This window comes from Elephas maximus, chromosome 1 (assembly GCF_024166365.1).
Source record: "Elephas maximus indicus isolate mEleMax1 chromosome 1, mEleMax1 primary haplotype, whole genome shotgun sequence".
NCBI classification, from domain to species: domain Eukaryota; kingdom Metazoa; phylum Chordata; class Mammalia; order Proboscidea; family Elephantidae; genus Elephas; species Elephas maximus.
In genome coordinates this window covers 122,241,487-122,255,571 of record NC_064819.1, presented here as the reverse complement: position 1 = coordinate 122,255,571, position 14,085 = coordinate 122,241,487, and the positions used below count along the sequence as shown (strand labels likewise).

Genomic DNA, 14,085 nt, shown 5'->3' with positions numbered 1-14,085 from the left:
TTAAATTTTGTTTCATTGGCCTTAAATTCTCAATTTGTTTAAGCCATATTTTCTTCTGTTCTCTATAGCATACTGCATTTCAGTTGGAAGCTTTAAAAATGTTATAAATGAGAATAATATTCAGAGTACCAGAAGTTTGACTTTAATGATTCCAAAGTCTGAATAACTTAAATGGCTACCATACTGGGTGTTTACTTTCTATCCAATGAGTGTTTTCTCAGTGCAGGATTAAATTACACCAATAAAGTATCACAGTCCTAGGAGAGACCTAGAGAACCCCTCTTTTTATAGAAGAGGAAATCGAGGCTCAGGGAAGTTGAGTTACTTGTCCAAGTTCACACAACTGATTAGTTACTGCTGTCAGCTCTCTTGATAACATTTAATGTATAGCTTCACAACCCTGGCATGCCTGAATGGACTGATGGTAATAGCACCATTTCTAAGATGTCTCTGTAGGCAGGGTATGACTGTTGGTTCGGGTATTGTTTCGATACAGTGAAATGTTCAAATGTGTCAGGATTCCGTTTGCCAGATAGAGGTGAAAATATATTAAGGGATTTGGGATTGATGACTTGGAAGAATAGGACTTTCAGATCTTATTCTCTTAAAAATGATATAACTTGGGCGTATCTCAATTTAGGAAGTCTGTGCTGCCTTTGATGTTAAAGAAGAAACATATAGGAGTCTGATGCAAAAAGGGCAGCAGATGCTTGCAAGATGCCCCAAATCTGCAGAGACAAATATTGACCAAGACATAAATAACTTGAAAGAAAAATGGGAATTGGTGGAAACCAAACTCAACGAAAGGAAAGTATGTACTTTGATTAATATAATAGAATCAATGTTTTCGTTGGTTTTATTTCATGGATTTTGCCTTATTTAAGTAGAACTTTTTAATAATCTGTGGTTAAATCTTCTTGGTATACATTCGGAGGTTTCATGGGGTCAGTTGAAAATAGTATTCTGTGCTAATATAGGAGAAGAGAATTAAAAGGATCTCTTCAGACTTAACATAAAGACATATTATAGGTCGAGCAGAACTCCAGTATATTTTTTAAATGTTATGAACCATCGAATTCTGGGTTGTTAAATAATTCTATTCTAACCACACTTAGAAGGCAAAAGCTGTGTATAGAGAGAGGGAGAGAGAGAGATCAAGAGAGTGATGTGATTGTATATATGTTTTATAAACACCGAAACAAAAATCCATGAAGAAAGACTAAAATTTGTTACACCGTGAATTTTTTTCTTTTTGTCACATTCTTTAAACCACAGCAACAACAATCTAATAAATCTTAATGCTATAAGAAACAAGATAGGTGAGGAATACCAGATAATATGCCATCTAACTGATAAAAGTATAATGGCTACTTCATTCTACTTTTAAAATATTTTATTGTGTTTTAGGTGAAAGTTTACACAGCAAATTAGGTTCCCATTTAACAATTTTTGGACAAATTGTTCTATGACATTGGTTATAATTATAACTATGTGTCAACATCCTCATTATCTTCATTCTGTTTGTTCTGTTTCCATTTATCTAACTTCCCTGCCCCTCCTTGCCTCTCATCTTTGCTTTTGGGTAAATGTTGACCATTTGGTCTCATGTAGTTCATTGTTTAAGGGAGCACAGCCCTCATGGGCAATATTGTTTATTTTATAAGCCAATATATTATTTGGCTAAAAGGAGACCTCTGGGAGTGGCTTCAGTTCCAAGTTCAAAGGGTATCTTAGACAATAGTATTTCACACTATTTTGACCCTCAAAATTAATTGTAAGAATGTCAGTTTTTCTTTTTTACAGATTCCACTTAGAAACTGAGTTCTGTGGTTAATTGTCAAAAAACATGATTTTAGTGTATATTGGAATGTTACATCTGCAGTGAGATACTTTTCACTATACTCAAATGAGTTTATTTTGCCAGTATTTCAGTGAAGGTCCATTACATTTATACACTGTTTTAGTTAATATAGCTTATGCATAAATAAAGTGGGGATGGGAAGGCAATCTGCCAGAGAGTGGTTAAATTGAAAAAATAACAAACCTCTTAAATACCATCAAATGCTAAATTATCTGTCTTTGCAGACTAAACTGGAAGAGGCCCTCAATTTGGCAATGGAGTTTCACAATTCTCTCCAAGACTTCATCAACTGGCTTACCCAGGCTGAACAGACACTGAATGTAGCTTCTCGGCCAAGTCTTATCTTAGACACAGTCTTGTTTCAAATCGATGAGCACAAGGTATGGGGATGGACAAGATTTTTCTTTCAGAACTTTTAGGCGCCGGGCTGTTTTAATGTCAAAAGCATGAACTTTGTAGTTGGAAAACTTTGCTTTGTCCTTTAAAATAATTTTAGCTATGACACTAGAGACATTTTTAAAATAGATTAACTTTTTACTTGTTTCTATTTTGCTCTTTTTTTTTTTTTTTTTCGGGGAAAGGTATTTGCCAATGAAGTAAATTCTCACCGTGAGCAGATAATAGAGCTGGACAAAACTGGAACTCACCTGAAATATTTTAGTCAGAAACAAGATGTTGTCCTAATAAAGAACCTCCTTATCAGTGTACAAAGTCGATGGGAAAAAGTGGTTCAACGATTAGTGGAAAGAGGAAGATCTTTGGATGATGCAAGGAAGAGGGCCAAGCAGGTAAACCTGACAGTAAATCAGCTCTAGCTGTTGAAAAACATATGATGTTATTGAAGTACTCTCTTGCTGGCTAAATTAGATATAACAAATCACTGTATGGAGCCAATATATCATTTCCTAAAAGGGCCATGGCCTAAATTTGGATGCTGACATACTCACTTTTTGACCTGACAGAAGCTTTAGGCCCTGGGGACTAATTTTGAAAAGACTGATTATAGCTTGACTTCACAGATGGGCTGTTATCCTTAAGGCCCAAAAAGACATAATTTTTGCTGTTGGGTTTTTTGTTTGTTTTGCTCTGCCCTTTCAACCTCCAGTCTGGTGCTCAGAGTGAGGTGTCATAGTTTATTATATTTCTGTCTCCTGTTTAATTCCTTAGTTAAAATATCTTCAGAAACTGTCAACTGAGAGCTAGCCATTTATTCTTCCAGATGGAAGCTTTCTGAAAGGACCCATTCTGTGTCTGAGTTGGTTGGCAGTCCTTACTTTTCTGAATCTGTATCCTTGTTGACAGAGCCTTCATTTCTTCCTTGCGTTTTCATAGAGCTCCACTCCACCCTCAGAATTAATCATTGGAATCTTTTGTGGCTGGGTTTGTTTGTATTTATCTATTTACTTATTTTTGGTGTTTTGGGGGAGAGTTTGTTTTGTTTTTGGTAAATTCAGAGAATCTCACAAAGAGCTTTCCTTTCTCCCTCCACCTATTATTAACATTCCCATTCTAGACTAAACACAGACAAGAGGTAAAATTACATGTCTCTGTGTTCCAGGGATGACAGAGAGGATGTACCCACCTTGCTTTGATTTTTACTGGAAACTTAGTGTAATATTGATGCTGAATTTGATCATTGCTCTCCCTGCCCCATTCAGTTGCATTTTCTGGCATTGGTATTACTTCCATTGGTCTTTTTTGGGGGGAGAGGGGCAAAAGATGTCATAGTAGTCAAGTGTTTCAATCTTTAAGGTTATTAGTATAAATTTTTAAGACTTTAGAAGTGACAGATTGTATTGTGCCAGAATCTCATAGTATGTATCACTTTTTGAGCAGGAGGTGTGGTAGGATTGGTATCATCAGTGAATCTCTGAAATAGAATCGGTCTCTAATGAATTAATTCTGAGCCTGACATTTTTTCACCACATATGTGCACGGTACCATTTGTAGTATAGGCATCTAATTTATAAGTCTCTTGGATGCCAGTAGCCAGTTGTCCGTACCCTCTTCCTCCTTCCTCCATTTTAATCAATTTTATTTTCTCATTTTGTTTAACTAACCTTACAATATTTTCTGATGCTTTCATTTCCTCTATGTGGCTTAAAAATATTTTTGAAAGCAGGAATAGCCTTAGAACCTGTTCACTTATAACATTGGACTTACCTGCCGTCACATGTTTTATTTAGAGCCAAATTACCTAACACTGTAACTACTGGCTTCTTTAGCTTTGTTCTTATTACTATAGTATCTCAGGTTTTAGCTCAGATGTTGATCATAGTTCTCTGACTTTGGCAATTTATGTGCTTATTCTGGCCTCCATTTTCTCATATTTAAATTGATTGGAGTTATGGCAGGGATGTGCGGGGGGGGGCAGGTTTTTAATAGGGTCATTTCTAAGGGGCCCTTGCAGCTCTGTGATTCTGTGCTCTTACTGTGCTTTTCTTGTTAAATGTCTTTTTGGTATTTCCTTATTAATGTGCTTTGTTATATAACAGATTTTATTTTGACAAGCTTTTATATATACTCACTTAAATTTATTATGAGAAGTAACTTATAACCAATTTCATAATTTGGTATCTAAAAATAATACCTTCTAGTTCTTTATGATAAACAGAAAAGGGACTGTGGCTGAAACTATATATATACATATATATATACATATATATATACATATATATACGTATATATATACGTATATATATACATATATATACATATATATATACATATATATACGTATATATATACGTATATATATACATATATATACATATATATACGTATATATATACATATATATACGTATATATATACATATATATACATATATATACATATATATACATATATATACATATATACACATATATATACACATATATATATACATATATATATACATATATACACACACACACACACATATATATATATATGAATTCCCAGGATATTTATAAGCTATCAATGAGAAATATATTTCATTAGTGCTCTAATGAAATATTTAAAACCAGTATGAGAGGCATAGGTATTAATTTGAGGATTTTGATACCAGAAATAAAGACGTTGAATTACCTTTGTATTAAATAGAAGTGTAATGGCCTGTTTTTGTTCCTGCTACGTTTTAAAGCCAATTTACAAACTTTATTCTGCCTTCCTCCTTGTCGTTCCTCTTTCTTAACATAGATATTAAACACCTTCCTTAGAAGTAAGCCCAGATCTGCCAAGAGATAGCAGTGAGTAGAAAAAAAAAATTCTGAGGATTTATGTTAATGAGTAAGCAAAAGAAAGGGAGAGACATTGTCTCTGGTGCTCCTTAACTCTTTCTAGGCTTACTTCTATTTTTGTTATGGTTGATGTGTTTGAATGAACTATCACAACGTGACCATGGGATACAACCACAAATGCCAGGTGTTATCAAGACAGTTTGTAATCTGCTAATGCCATATTACATTTTTCCCCTTCAGGAGAAATTCGGAATTAATAGTTTTCAACATTTCCCCTAAAGTTAATTTCATATGTTAGATTTCAGATATAGTGAGTATGCTTAAAAATTTTATGGACAAGGATATGAATTTCTTTTACAGTTCCATGAAGCATGGAGTAAACTTATGGAGTGGCTAGAAGAGTCAGAAAAGTCTTTGGATTCGGAACTGGAAATCGCCAATGATCCAGACAGAATAAAAACACAACTTACACAGCATAAGGTGCGTCTGTAATTATGAAAAGGAAACTGTCTCATTGTATATCTCAGGATCATTTTCAGAGTCTTATTTGATGTTGTATTTATTCATCGCTAGAGAAAAAGCCTGTCTAATCTGGACCTATATTAAATTTAAAATCCAGCTCTCCTTCATATTGGTCAGTCATCAACAGTGTCTTTATTCTCTAGTGACTATTTCATTAATGATGCCAGGAGTAATTGTTAAAACCTACACAAAACTGGAAGACCTCTACCATTTAAAACATATAAAGAACTTGTAGTGGTTTGAACACTGGCATTTCAATTTTTCATGACAACCGTCCTAAAATATCTTTTGTAGACTGAATGTCACTTTGAAGATAATTCTGGGGTAAAAAGTACATATGGATTTTGCCATATACAGCCTCTTAAACAGAGGAATAGAAAAATTGGTTGCCCCACCTACATTGTTATTCTCTTGTGTGTGTGTGTGTGTGTATGAAATTCCACCCCTCCTCACAAAGACAGAGAGTCAGCGGCTTCCTTGTGTAGACTGGAATCATGTACAATCATTTCTAAAATATTTCCTGCCTTTTATATTCCTTCCACATGGCATTCAAAGAACATTTTATTCTCTTCCCTAACCCCCACTCTTGAATTTGGGACTTTCTATCATTCTGTTTGTAAAGCAATCACCAGAGAATGTGAGTAAAAGGCAAGTGGTTCCTGCAAAAACAGTTTCACAGTTTTAGGCATTTACCTTATAAATCATCGCGTGAAACGTGATAATCTTAAAAGGTGGGTTAAAACTGGGGAAAGGTGAGACTTGTCATCATCTGAAAATTCTAACTTACCTTTCACGGGTTGGTTGCTTCCATCTGTGAGTCTAACCTCAGAGAGTCACGATCCAAGAGAGACAAAAGGAAACATGGTGAACACCTGCCCTCTGGATAGAGAGGGACTTATGAATGGCTTGTTCTGCTGGCACTCTTTGCCAGCAAGCTGCCGCATCCAGCGCAGGCAACACGGTGACAGGGCACTGTACCCTCCTTCCCCTCTGATGGAAAAAAAAGAGTTCCTTCTCAGAATGGAATGTCCTATTTGAACTTGAACATAGATGTTGTTTCATGTAGTCTTAGGAAAGTTTATTATATATTAAAGATAGGGAATCCTATAGAAATAGGAATATGGGGAGAACCTGTTAGATTCTCTATTTTCCGTACTGTGAATTATTGCTTTTCTTTTCATCATTTGGCTACTTTGTCCTTAAAAAGCTTTAATCTATCCTGTAATTAGCTATACTTATAGCTAATTAATGATGTATCTGCTGTGTGAAGAAAATCAGATTTATACCATGATCTAAACATTAGCATTCTGTTTTGAATAGCATTAAAAAAAGGCAATTATACATAACAAACTTCAGAAATAGTGTAATATTGTGATGGTATTTATTTAAAAATTTCCTAGATGTCAGTGCTTCCTACTACAGAACAAAATAAATAGCTTAGTCATATTAAAACACATGAAGGGTGTAGCTTTTAAAGGCAGTGGACACTTACTAGGTAATTGTAACCTGAGGTTATATTGGAAAATAACACATTTGCATAGCATTTTACAGCTAACAAAGCTTTCACAATATACACTTTCTTTTTTCATCCTCAGAACAACTTCGTGAAACATGTAGGTTAGCTAAGGCTCTGCTGATGAGAAAACTGAAGTGCAGTGGCTTCTACACAGCAGAGGCAGCTGGATCTATTTTATCTTCTTTTTTTTTTTTTGGTTGCTTAAAAAAAAAAAAAAAATTTTTTTTTTTTTTTGTGCTTTTAGTGTCCTATGTAAGAAGCCATGGCCTAATACAGGATTGCAAAGATTTACCCCTATGCATTCGTAAAAGAATTTTATAGTCTTATCTCTTACATTTGGGTCACTGATCCATTTTGAGTAATTTTTGTATGTGCTATGAGGTAGAAGGAGCCCTGGTGGTACGGTGGTTAAGTGTTCGGCTGCTAACCAAAAGGTCAGCGGTTGGAACTCAGCAGCTGCTTCTCAAGTGAAAGATGTGGCAGCCTGCTTCTGTAAAGATTTACAGTCTTGGAAACGCTTTGGGTCAGTTCTACTCTGTCCTGCAGGGTCACTCACTGTGAGTTGGAATCAACTCATTGCAGTGGGTCGGGTTCGGGGTATGAGGGAGGCGCCTACCTCCATTCTTTTGCATGTGCTTATATTATATCCAGTTGTTCAGCACTATATTGAGAAAACTGTTCTTTCCCCATTGAATTGCCTTGGTACCCTTGTGGAAAATCAGTTGACTGTAAATGCAAGGGTTTATTTTTGAACTCTCAATTCTATTCCACTGCTCAATACGTGTACCATTATGCCACAATCACACAGTCTTCGTACTGCGCCTATGTAGTAAGTTTTAAAATCATGATGTATGAATCCTCCAACTTTGTTCTTTTTCAGAATTGCTTTGGCTATTTTTGTCCCCTGAATTTTATTATCATCCTGTCAGTTTCTGCCCAAAAAAGCCACTTGGGATTTGACAGGGGTTGCATTGAATCTGTAGGTCAATTTAGGGAGTATTGGCATCATAACAATATTATGTCTTCCAATCCATGAACATGGAATGTTTTCCCATATATTTGGGTCCTCTTTAATTTCTTTCAACAATATTTTGTAGTTTTCAGTGTATAAGTCTTGTACTTCCTTTATTAAATGTGTTTCTAAATATTTTATTGTTTTTGATGCTATTATAAAAAAATTATAAGTGGAATTAAAAAAAAATTTTTTAGGATTCTTTGCTAGTGTATAAAGATACAATTGATTTTTGTATCTTGATTTTGTATCCTGCAACCTTTCTGAAATTATTAATAAGTTCAAATCATTTTTTAGTGCATTCCCTAAGATTTTCTATATACAAGGTCATGTTCATCTGCAAGTAGCGATACTTTCACTTCTTCCCATTGATGTTTTTTAAAAAGTTCCTGGGGTTATTCTAATGTACTACCTGGATTGAGGACCACTGTATTAGTGCTTCCTTGGTGTTATTTTGTGAGCTTGCAAGCTACCTATCCATTAAGTTGACTGTTTTTTTCCTGGCGGTTGTCTCATTCTAATTCTTCTGTTAAAAACTTATAAACACCTACTAAGTGTGAGATGATAATGAAGGGTCTGCAAGGACAATGTCCCTGCTCTCTGAAAGCTTATAACTGAGTTGTGAAGAATGAATGTGATTAATTCCCTCCCTCCACCACACACACGTTACTTAACATGCAAGGTTAAGTAACAACGTAGAAAGCAGCAGAGTATAGATATTGTATTGGCAGCTTAGCTATTTGGTACTGGAAAAATGACCTGTAGATCTTTTGAGACTTTGGTAGGGCTTTACATAGGCAGAGGGGAGAGGTGTAGGTTTCCCAAGTGGGGTGAACGAAAGGAGAAATAGGTCCAGACAGGAATCTAGAGATGTGATTCTTACTTGCCCTAATCCTGGCTTAGAGATAAAATGCATATAACATTATTGTGAATATCCAAATGTGTGACAATAAATCTGTCTGACACAACCATATAGTAAATTTATATATTACTGAGTCGTCTATGTCTATATTGGATCTATAGTTACTGATAGAGTATTAACCATATTTTCCCTTCAAACGCTTGGCTGTTTCGGTAGTTCCTTAGCAGCTCCATTTTATCATCACTCTAAAGATTCTTTTCTACCCTAATGTGTTACTGTGTAGAGTACAGTGCTACACTATCTGATTGCTTTATTTGCTGATACCTTCCAGTGTTTGGGTTCCATTTGCTAGAGTTGCCTTTTTTTTTTTAATTACTAATATTGTGTTTTTGGTGAAAGTTTACACAGTAAATGAGGTTCCCATTTGACAGTTTCTTTACAAATTGCTCAGTGACATTAGTTACATTTTTCACAATGTGTCAGCATTCTCTTTAATTATGTTCTGGTTGTTCTGTTTCTAGTACTCTAGTTTCCGTGCCCCTTTATCTTCTCATCTTTGCTTTAAAGGAAATGTTGACTTTTTGGTCTCATATAGATGGTTTTTTAGTAGCGGACCATACTTGCAGGTAATATGCTTTATTTTGTGTGCTCCTCTGTTGTTTTTCTAAAAGGTGGTATCAGGACAGTTTTGGTTCAAGGTTTAAAGAATATCTTAGGGCAGTGGTCTCAGGGAGTCCTCCAGTCTCAAATGGACTTTTTAAGAATTTAAGTTCTGTTCTGTGTTTCTCTGCCCTTCTACCAGGGTCCACCTTTTGTGGCCCTGATCAGAGCGGGCAATAATGGTAGCCTTGCACCATCTAATTCTTCAGGTCACAGGGTAGATGTGGCTCATGTAAGCTGTTAACCCTGTAGACTAGTTTATTTTCTGAGACTTTGGTTTCCTTCTTACTCTTTTCTCCTGAGGAGTAGGGGCCAGTAGTTGTATCTTAGATGGCTGCTTACAAGTTTTTAAGACTTCAGACGGTATTCATTTCACTAGGATGCAAAACATGAACTTTGTGAACTATATTATGCCAATTGACTGAGTTATTCCATGAAATGAAGGTCTTAAGCCTTGAAACTTAGAAAACCAAACTCTGAAGGCATTTGGTTCTGTCTGAGAAATATCTAGTTGTGTTGTCTATGAATATACATGAGTGCACACACACACATCTATACTTATAGGCACATATAGATACTTCTGTCTGTGCACACATATGTATACACCTGTACCTACCCATGTACCTATATGCCTATGCATATACATATGTGACCATACACTTGTTTTTGGTCATTATTGGTGGTGTTGCCAAATTATATATATCAAATTCTTTAGTGCAGACATCCTTTATCTTGAGTGCTTCTTAGTGACATCATTTACGTTGGTCATACTGTTCTCAGTGCACGCATATTTGGTGCTGCTTTTCCCATCACCAAGTATCTACGATCTGGAGTGTGATCCCCTACGTTCCCTTCCCTGGTAGCCACCAATGAGCACTGGTTTCCCTGTATATCTGTTCTTCTTATAAAGGTGGGATCATACAGCATTTGCCCTTACATGATTGACTTACTTCACTTAGCATTATGTTAGAGATGCCTTTTTTAAATGCTTTTTACCTAATTGTTTATTAGTCCCAAGTAGAAATGCACACTGTTTTCTTATTAAATATATAGGAGTTCCAGAAAGCACTTGGAGCCAAGCATTCCGTCTACGACACCACTAACAGGACTGGACGTTCTCTGAAGGAGAAAACCTCTCTGGCTGATGACAACCTGAAACTGGATGACATGCTGAGTGAACTCAGAGACAAATGGGACACAATATGTGGAAAATCTGTGGAAAGGTAAAATGTTCCTTAGGGCAATTTGGTTACTTTATAGACATTTGTGGACAATTCAGGTATATAGTAGTGGTGCTCTGCAGGGACATTTTAGGAACCTTAAATACCCCCTTTTTGCCTGAAAACCTTCTTGCTCATCTTTAAGACTCTACTCATACAGCATCTCCACTGAGAATGCTTTGCTCTTTCATTATTATTTATTTTTAACTCATTACATTAAAAATAGTGATCCTCCAGGCCTCTGTCATGTCTCACCTGGTCTGTAGCAACTGCCTGTAGGAGGAACTGGTCTCCCAAGTCCACTTTTGTCTCACTTTAATCCAGTTGCCACATAACTACTAAGGTGGGTTTTTAATGGGATACGTCATTCCCCTGCTTCATACCCACTGAGGAGTGTCCTGTGGGCATGAAGTAAAACATAGGGCCTTTAATATGGCAGGCACAGACCTCCTGATCTGGCCCAGTTCCCCTCCAACATCAGTTCACCCTTTCCAATCACCCTCTTTCTTACTACGCTTCAACAGGAAGGCCTAAGATTTATTTCAAAAATTCGAAGTATTGAAGAAGCTACAATAGTAGTGCGAGAATTCAAAGATATAATCTCTGATAAATTTTATGTCTTCAAGTTTTTCATTGATGTTTAGTTCCATCACTTTCATCAGAATCAAGATTAAATAAATTACTAAGTTCAGTTCTAGGAAACTTCACAGTAAGTTTTAAAAAATTGTGACTTCTCCAGTCTCAGAATGCCATCTATATGACATTCTCGAAAAGACAAAATTATGGTGATGAAAAACCAGATGAGTGGGTGCCGGGGGTTGGAGACGCAGAAGAGTGTGACGTGTGACTGTAAAGCGACAGCGTGAGGGAGACCCTGGGGGCAGTGGAACTCGACTGCAGTGCTGGTTATGTGGATCTGTACATGTATTAAAACTGAAAGGCCTCTATGCCAAAAAAGTCAACTTTATAATAATTTTTTAAATAAAATTAATTTAGAAATATTTTTTAATTAAAAAGGCGCACTTCTATGCAGAAACTGAAGGGTCAGTGATTTCTAAAGGTGATCATGAGAGAATTTTTCTGGAACAGATGTTATGTATTTAAGCAATAAAAGAGAAAATTTGAGACGTGTGTTAAGAAAAGTTTTGTTATTTTCTAAGAAAAACAAAAAAATAGCAGGATTCACCAGTACATTGTTTTTCCTCTTGAACACTGCTCAACCTCCATAAATGAATTTTTAGATGCTTAGATAAAAAAAAAAAAAAAAAAAAAACTTTTTTTTTTTAGATATACAGGGGTGGCTTTTTGTTCCTCAAATTGATTTCGCTATTCTTTTTTTTTACCCCCTGCAGACAAAACAAATTGGAAGAAGCCCTGCTATTTTCCGGACAATTCACCGATGCCCTGCAGGCCCTCATTGATTGGTTGTATAGGGTTGAACCTCAGCTGGCAGAAGATCAGCCTGTCCATGGAGACATGGATTTAGTCATGAATCTGATCGATAATCACAAGGTATTGTTATCTGGGACATTTCATTTTATCTGTGGTTTGATTGGAGAGGGAAAAGTCACCAATTAATTTAGCCTTTTAAAATCAAAAGGCTATGTATCATACTGCATTAACAGTCTTTAATATTGAAATAGTTGAAACATGTTTCAAGAATGTTTTACTATTCTTGTGTTATTTAAACAATTATATACTAGGATTTAAAATCATTTGTTCAGTAGCCTAGAACTCAGTTATTGTGTAAGTGTGTAGATTTGTGACATGACCTATAGGGTCATCATCAGCTGCTTTTCTTTTTTAAAATGTATTAACCTTTTGCCCCTTGAATTGTACCAATTTATGAGGCAACAGAATGTGCTGTGAGATTTGATTATTAACTTATTTTAAGAAAATTGGTTTCCTTGCAGTCTCCTGATATGCAAGTTAAACTGTCATGGGAATCAGAAGTAATATGGAAGACACCAAGCTGGCACTGACTGTGAGGGCCTAAGTTATGATCAAATGATACAATAAAACAACCTTGGAAAAAACACGAAGCACAGCGCTAATGTAAAATAGTTTTGTCAGAGTTCATTTGTATTTATATACAACTATTTTAGAGTAAAAAAAAAAGTACCCAGCTACAATTCACGTTGTGTTTCCGCTCTATAGTTTTTGAGTTTAGAAAATTCATTTGATTTTAAAATTCTTTCTTTATACTTTCCTGGTTGTGCTGTTTTGATCTTTTCTATTTAAAATATCCTTTTGTGTATTTACTGTCCATTTTAAAGCCTTGCTGTCTCCTTATTCCCATAAAAAAGAGTTTCTTCCACTTGGATATTAACAGAAAATAATAGACAAACATTTATGAGGCCTACAAAAATGAAAATTTTGAAAAGTTCTTTGCCTATAATGAAACAGTTTTTTGTGTATGATTAATGTAAACTTGTCCACTCCTTGGCATTTATTCAATGAGTAATGGATAGTATGATGTTACTTTTTACATAAATATCATTTTTATAAGCTCACTGTCTAAATATTTACTACCCTAGGTACTTGCCAGATTTTTTTAAATATATATTCAAGGTCATCAAGAATGAAGTAATCATTCAGCATTAATAATACAATTGGAAGGCTCAAAAAGAAGTTTAAGTATACCAAGTACATTGGAAAGTCTGTTCAGAACTATTGGATTATTCCTATCACAAATGGAACATTTAGATACTATATCTTGTGCGTGCGTGTGTGTGTGTATATCTGCAGACACAGCTAATTTAACACTGTTAGAATGACAGCAATAAGGGAATTCATCACACTAGGTTTGGATTGTTTTTGATAGGCTGTCTTTTATAAGTGACCTGAGTATTAGATTAGAAACAACCAAAATTTTGAGGTATTTTTGGTAATACTCATTCGTGATTTTTTTTTAGAAAAATAAGTTAATTTTGCTCTACACAGAGGATGATTATTTGAAAGAACTAATTTCATATACAGAATCTTGGATCAAAAACGAAGACCCCTGGGCCCATTTCTTGGATTAAGTCTGTGGCCAAAAGAAGCCAGCTTAAATCCTGGCACATCAAAGTTCATCAAAATTAGGCAGACTAAAAAACAAAAAGCTTTTTCTCTAAGGTGACAGATAAAGATTTAAGCGTCTAAAATTTCACGTTACCAGATAGTACCCAGGATGCTATGAAAGACGTAGACGTGTTATGGAAAAAGA

General features: G+C 35.4%; 1 protein-coding gene across 17 annotated transcripts in view; it reads left to right on the top strand.

Annotated features, from left to right (window-relative positions):
* Positions 1-14,085, top strand: part of DST (dystonin) — a 490,994-nt gene that overhangs the window by 453,125 nt on the left and 23,784 nt on the right. For all 17 annotated transcript variants that reach the window (XM_049894718.1, XM_049894699.1, XM_049894708.1 and 14 more), the window contains 6 exons: positions 641-811; positions 2,086-2,241; positions 2,443-2,649; positions 5,446-5,565; positions 10,711-10,880; positions 12,230-12,389. In XM_049894718.1, coding sequence (XP_049750675.1) covers positions 641-811; positions 2,086-2,241; positions 2,443-2,649; positions 5,446-5,565; positions 10,711-10,880; positions 12,230-12,389 — 984 coding nt within the window. The remainder of the gene's footprint in view (positions 1-640; positions 812-2,085; positions 2,242-2,442; positions 2,650-5,445; positions 5,566-10,710; positions 10,881-12,229; positions 12,390-14,085) is intronic.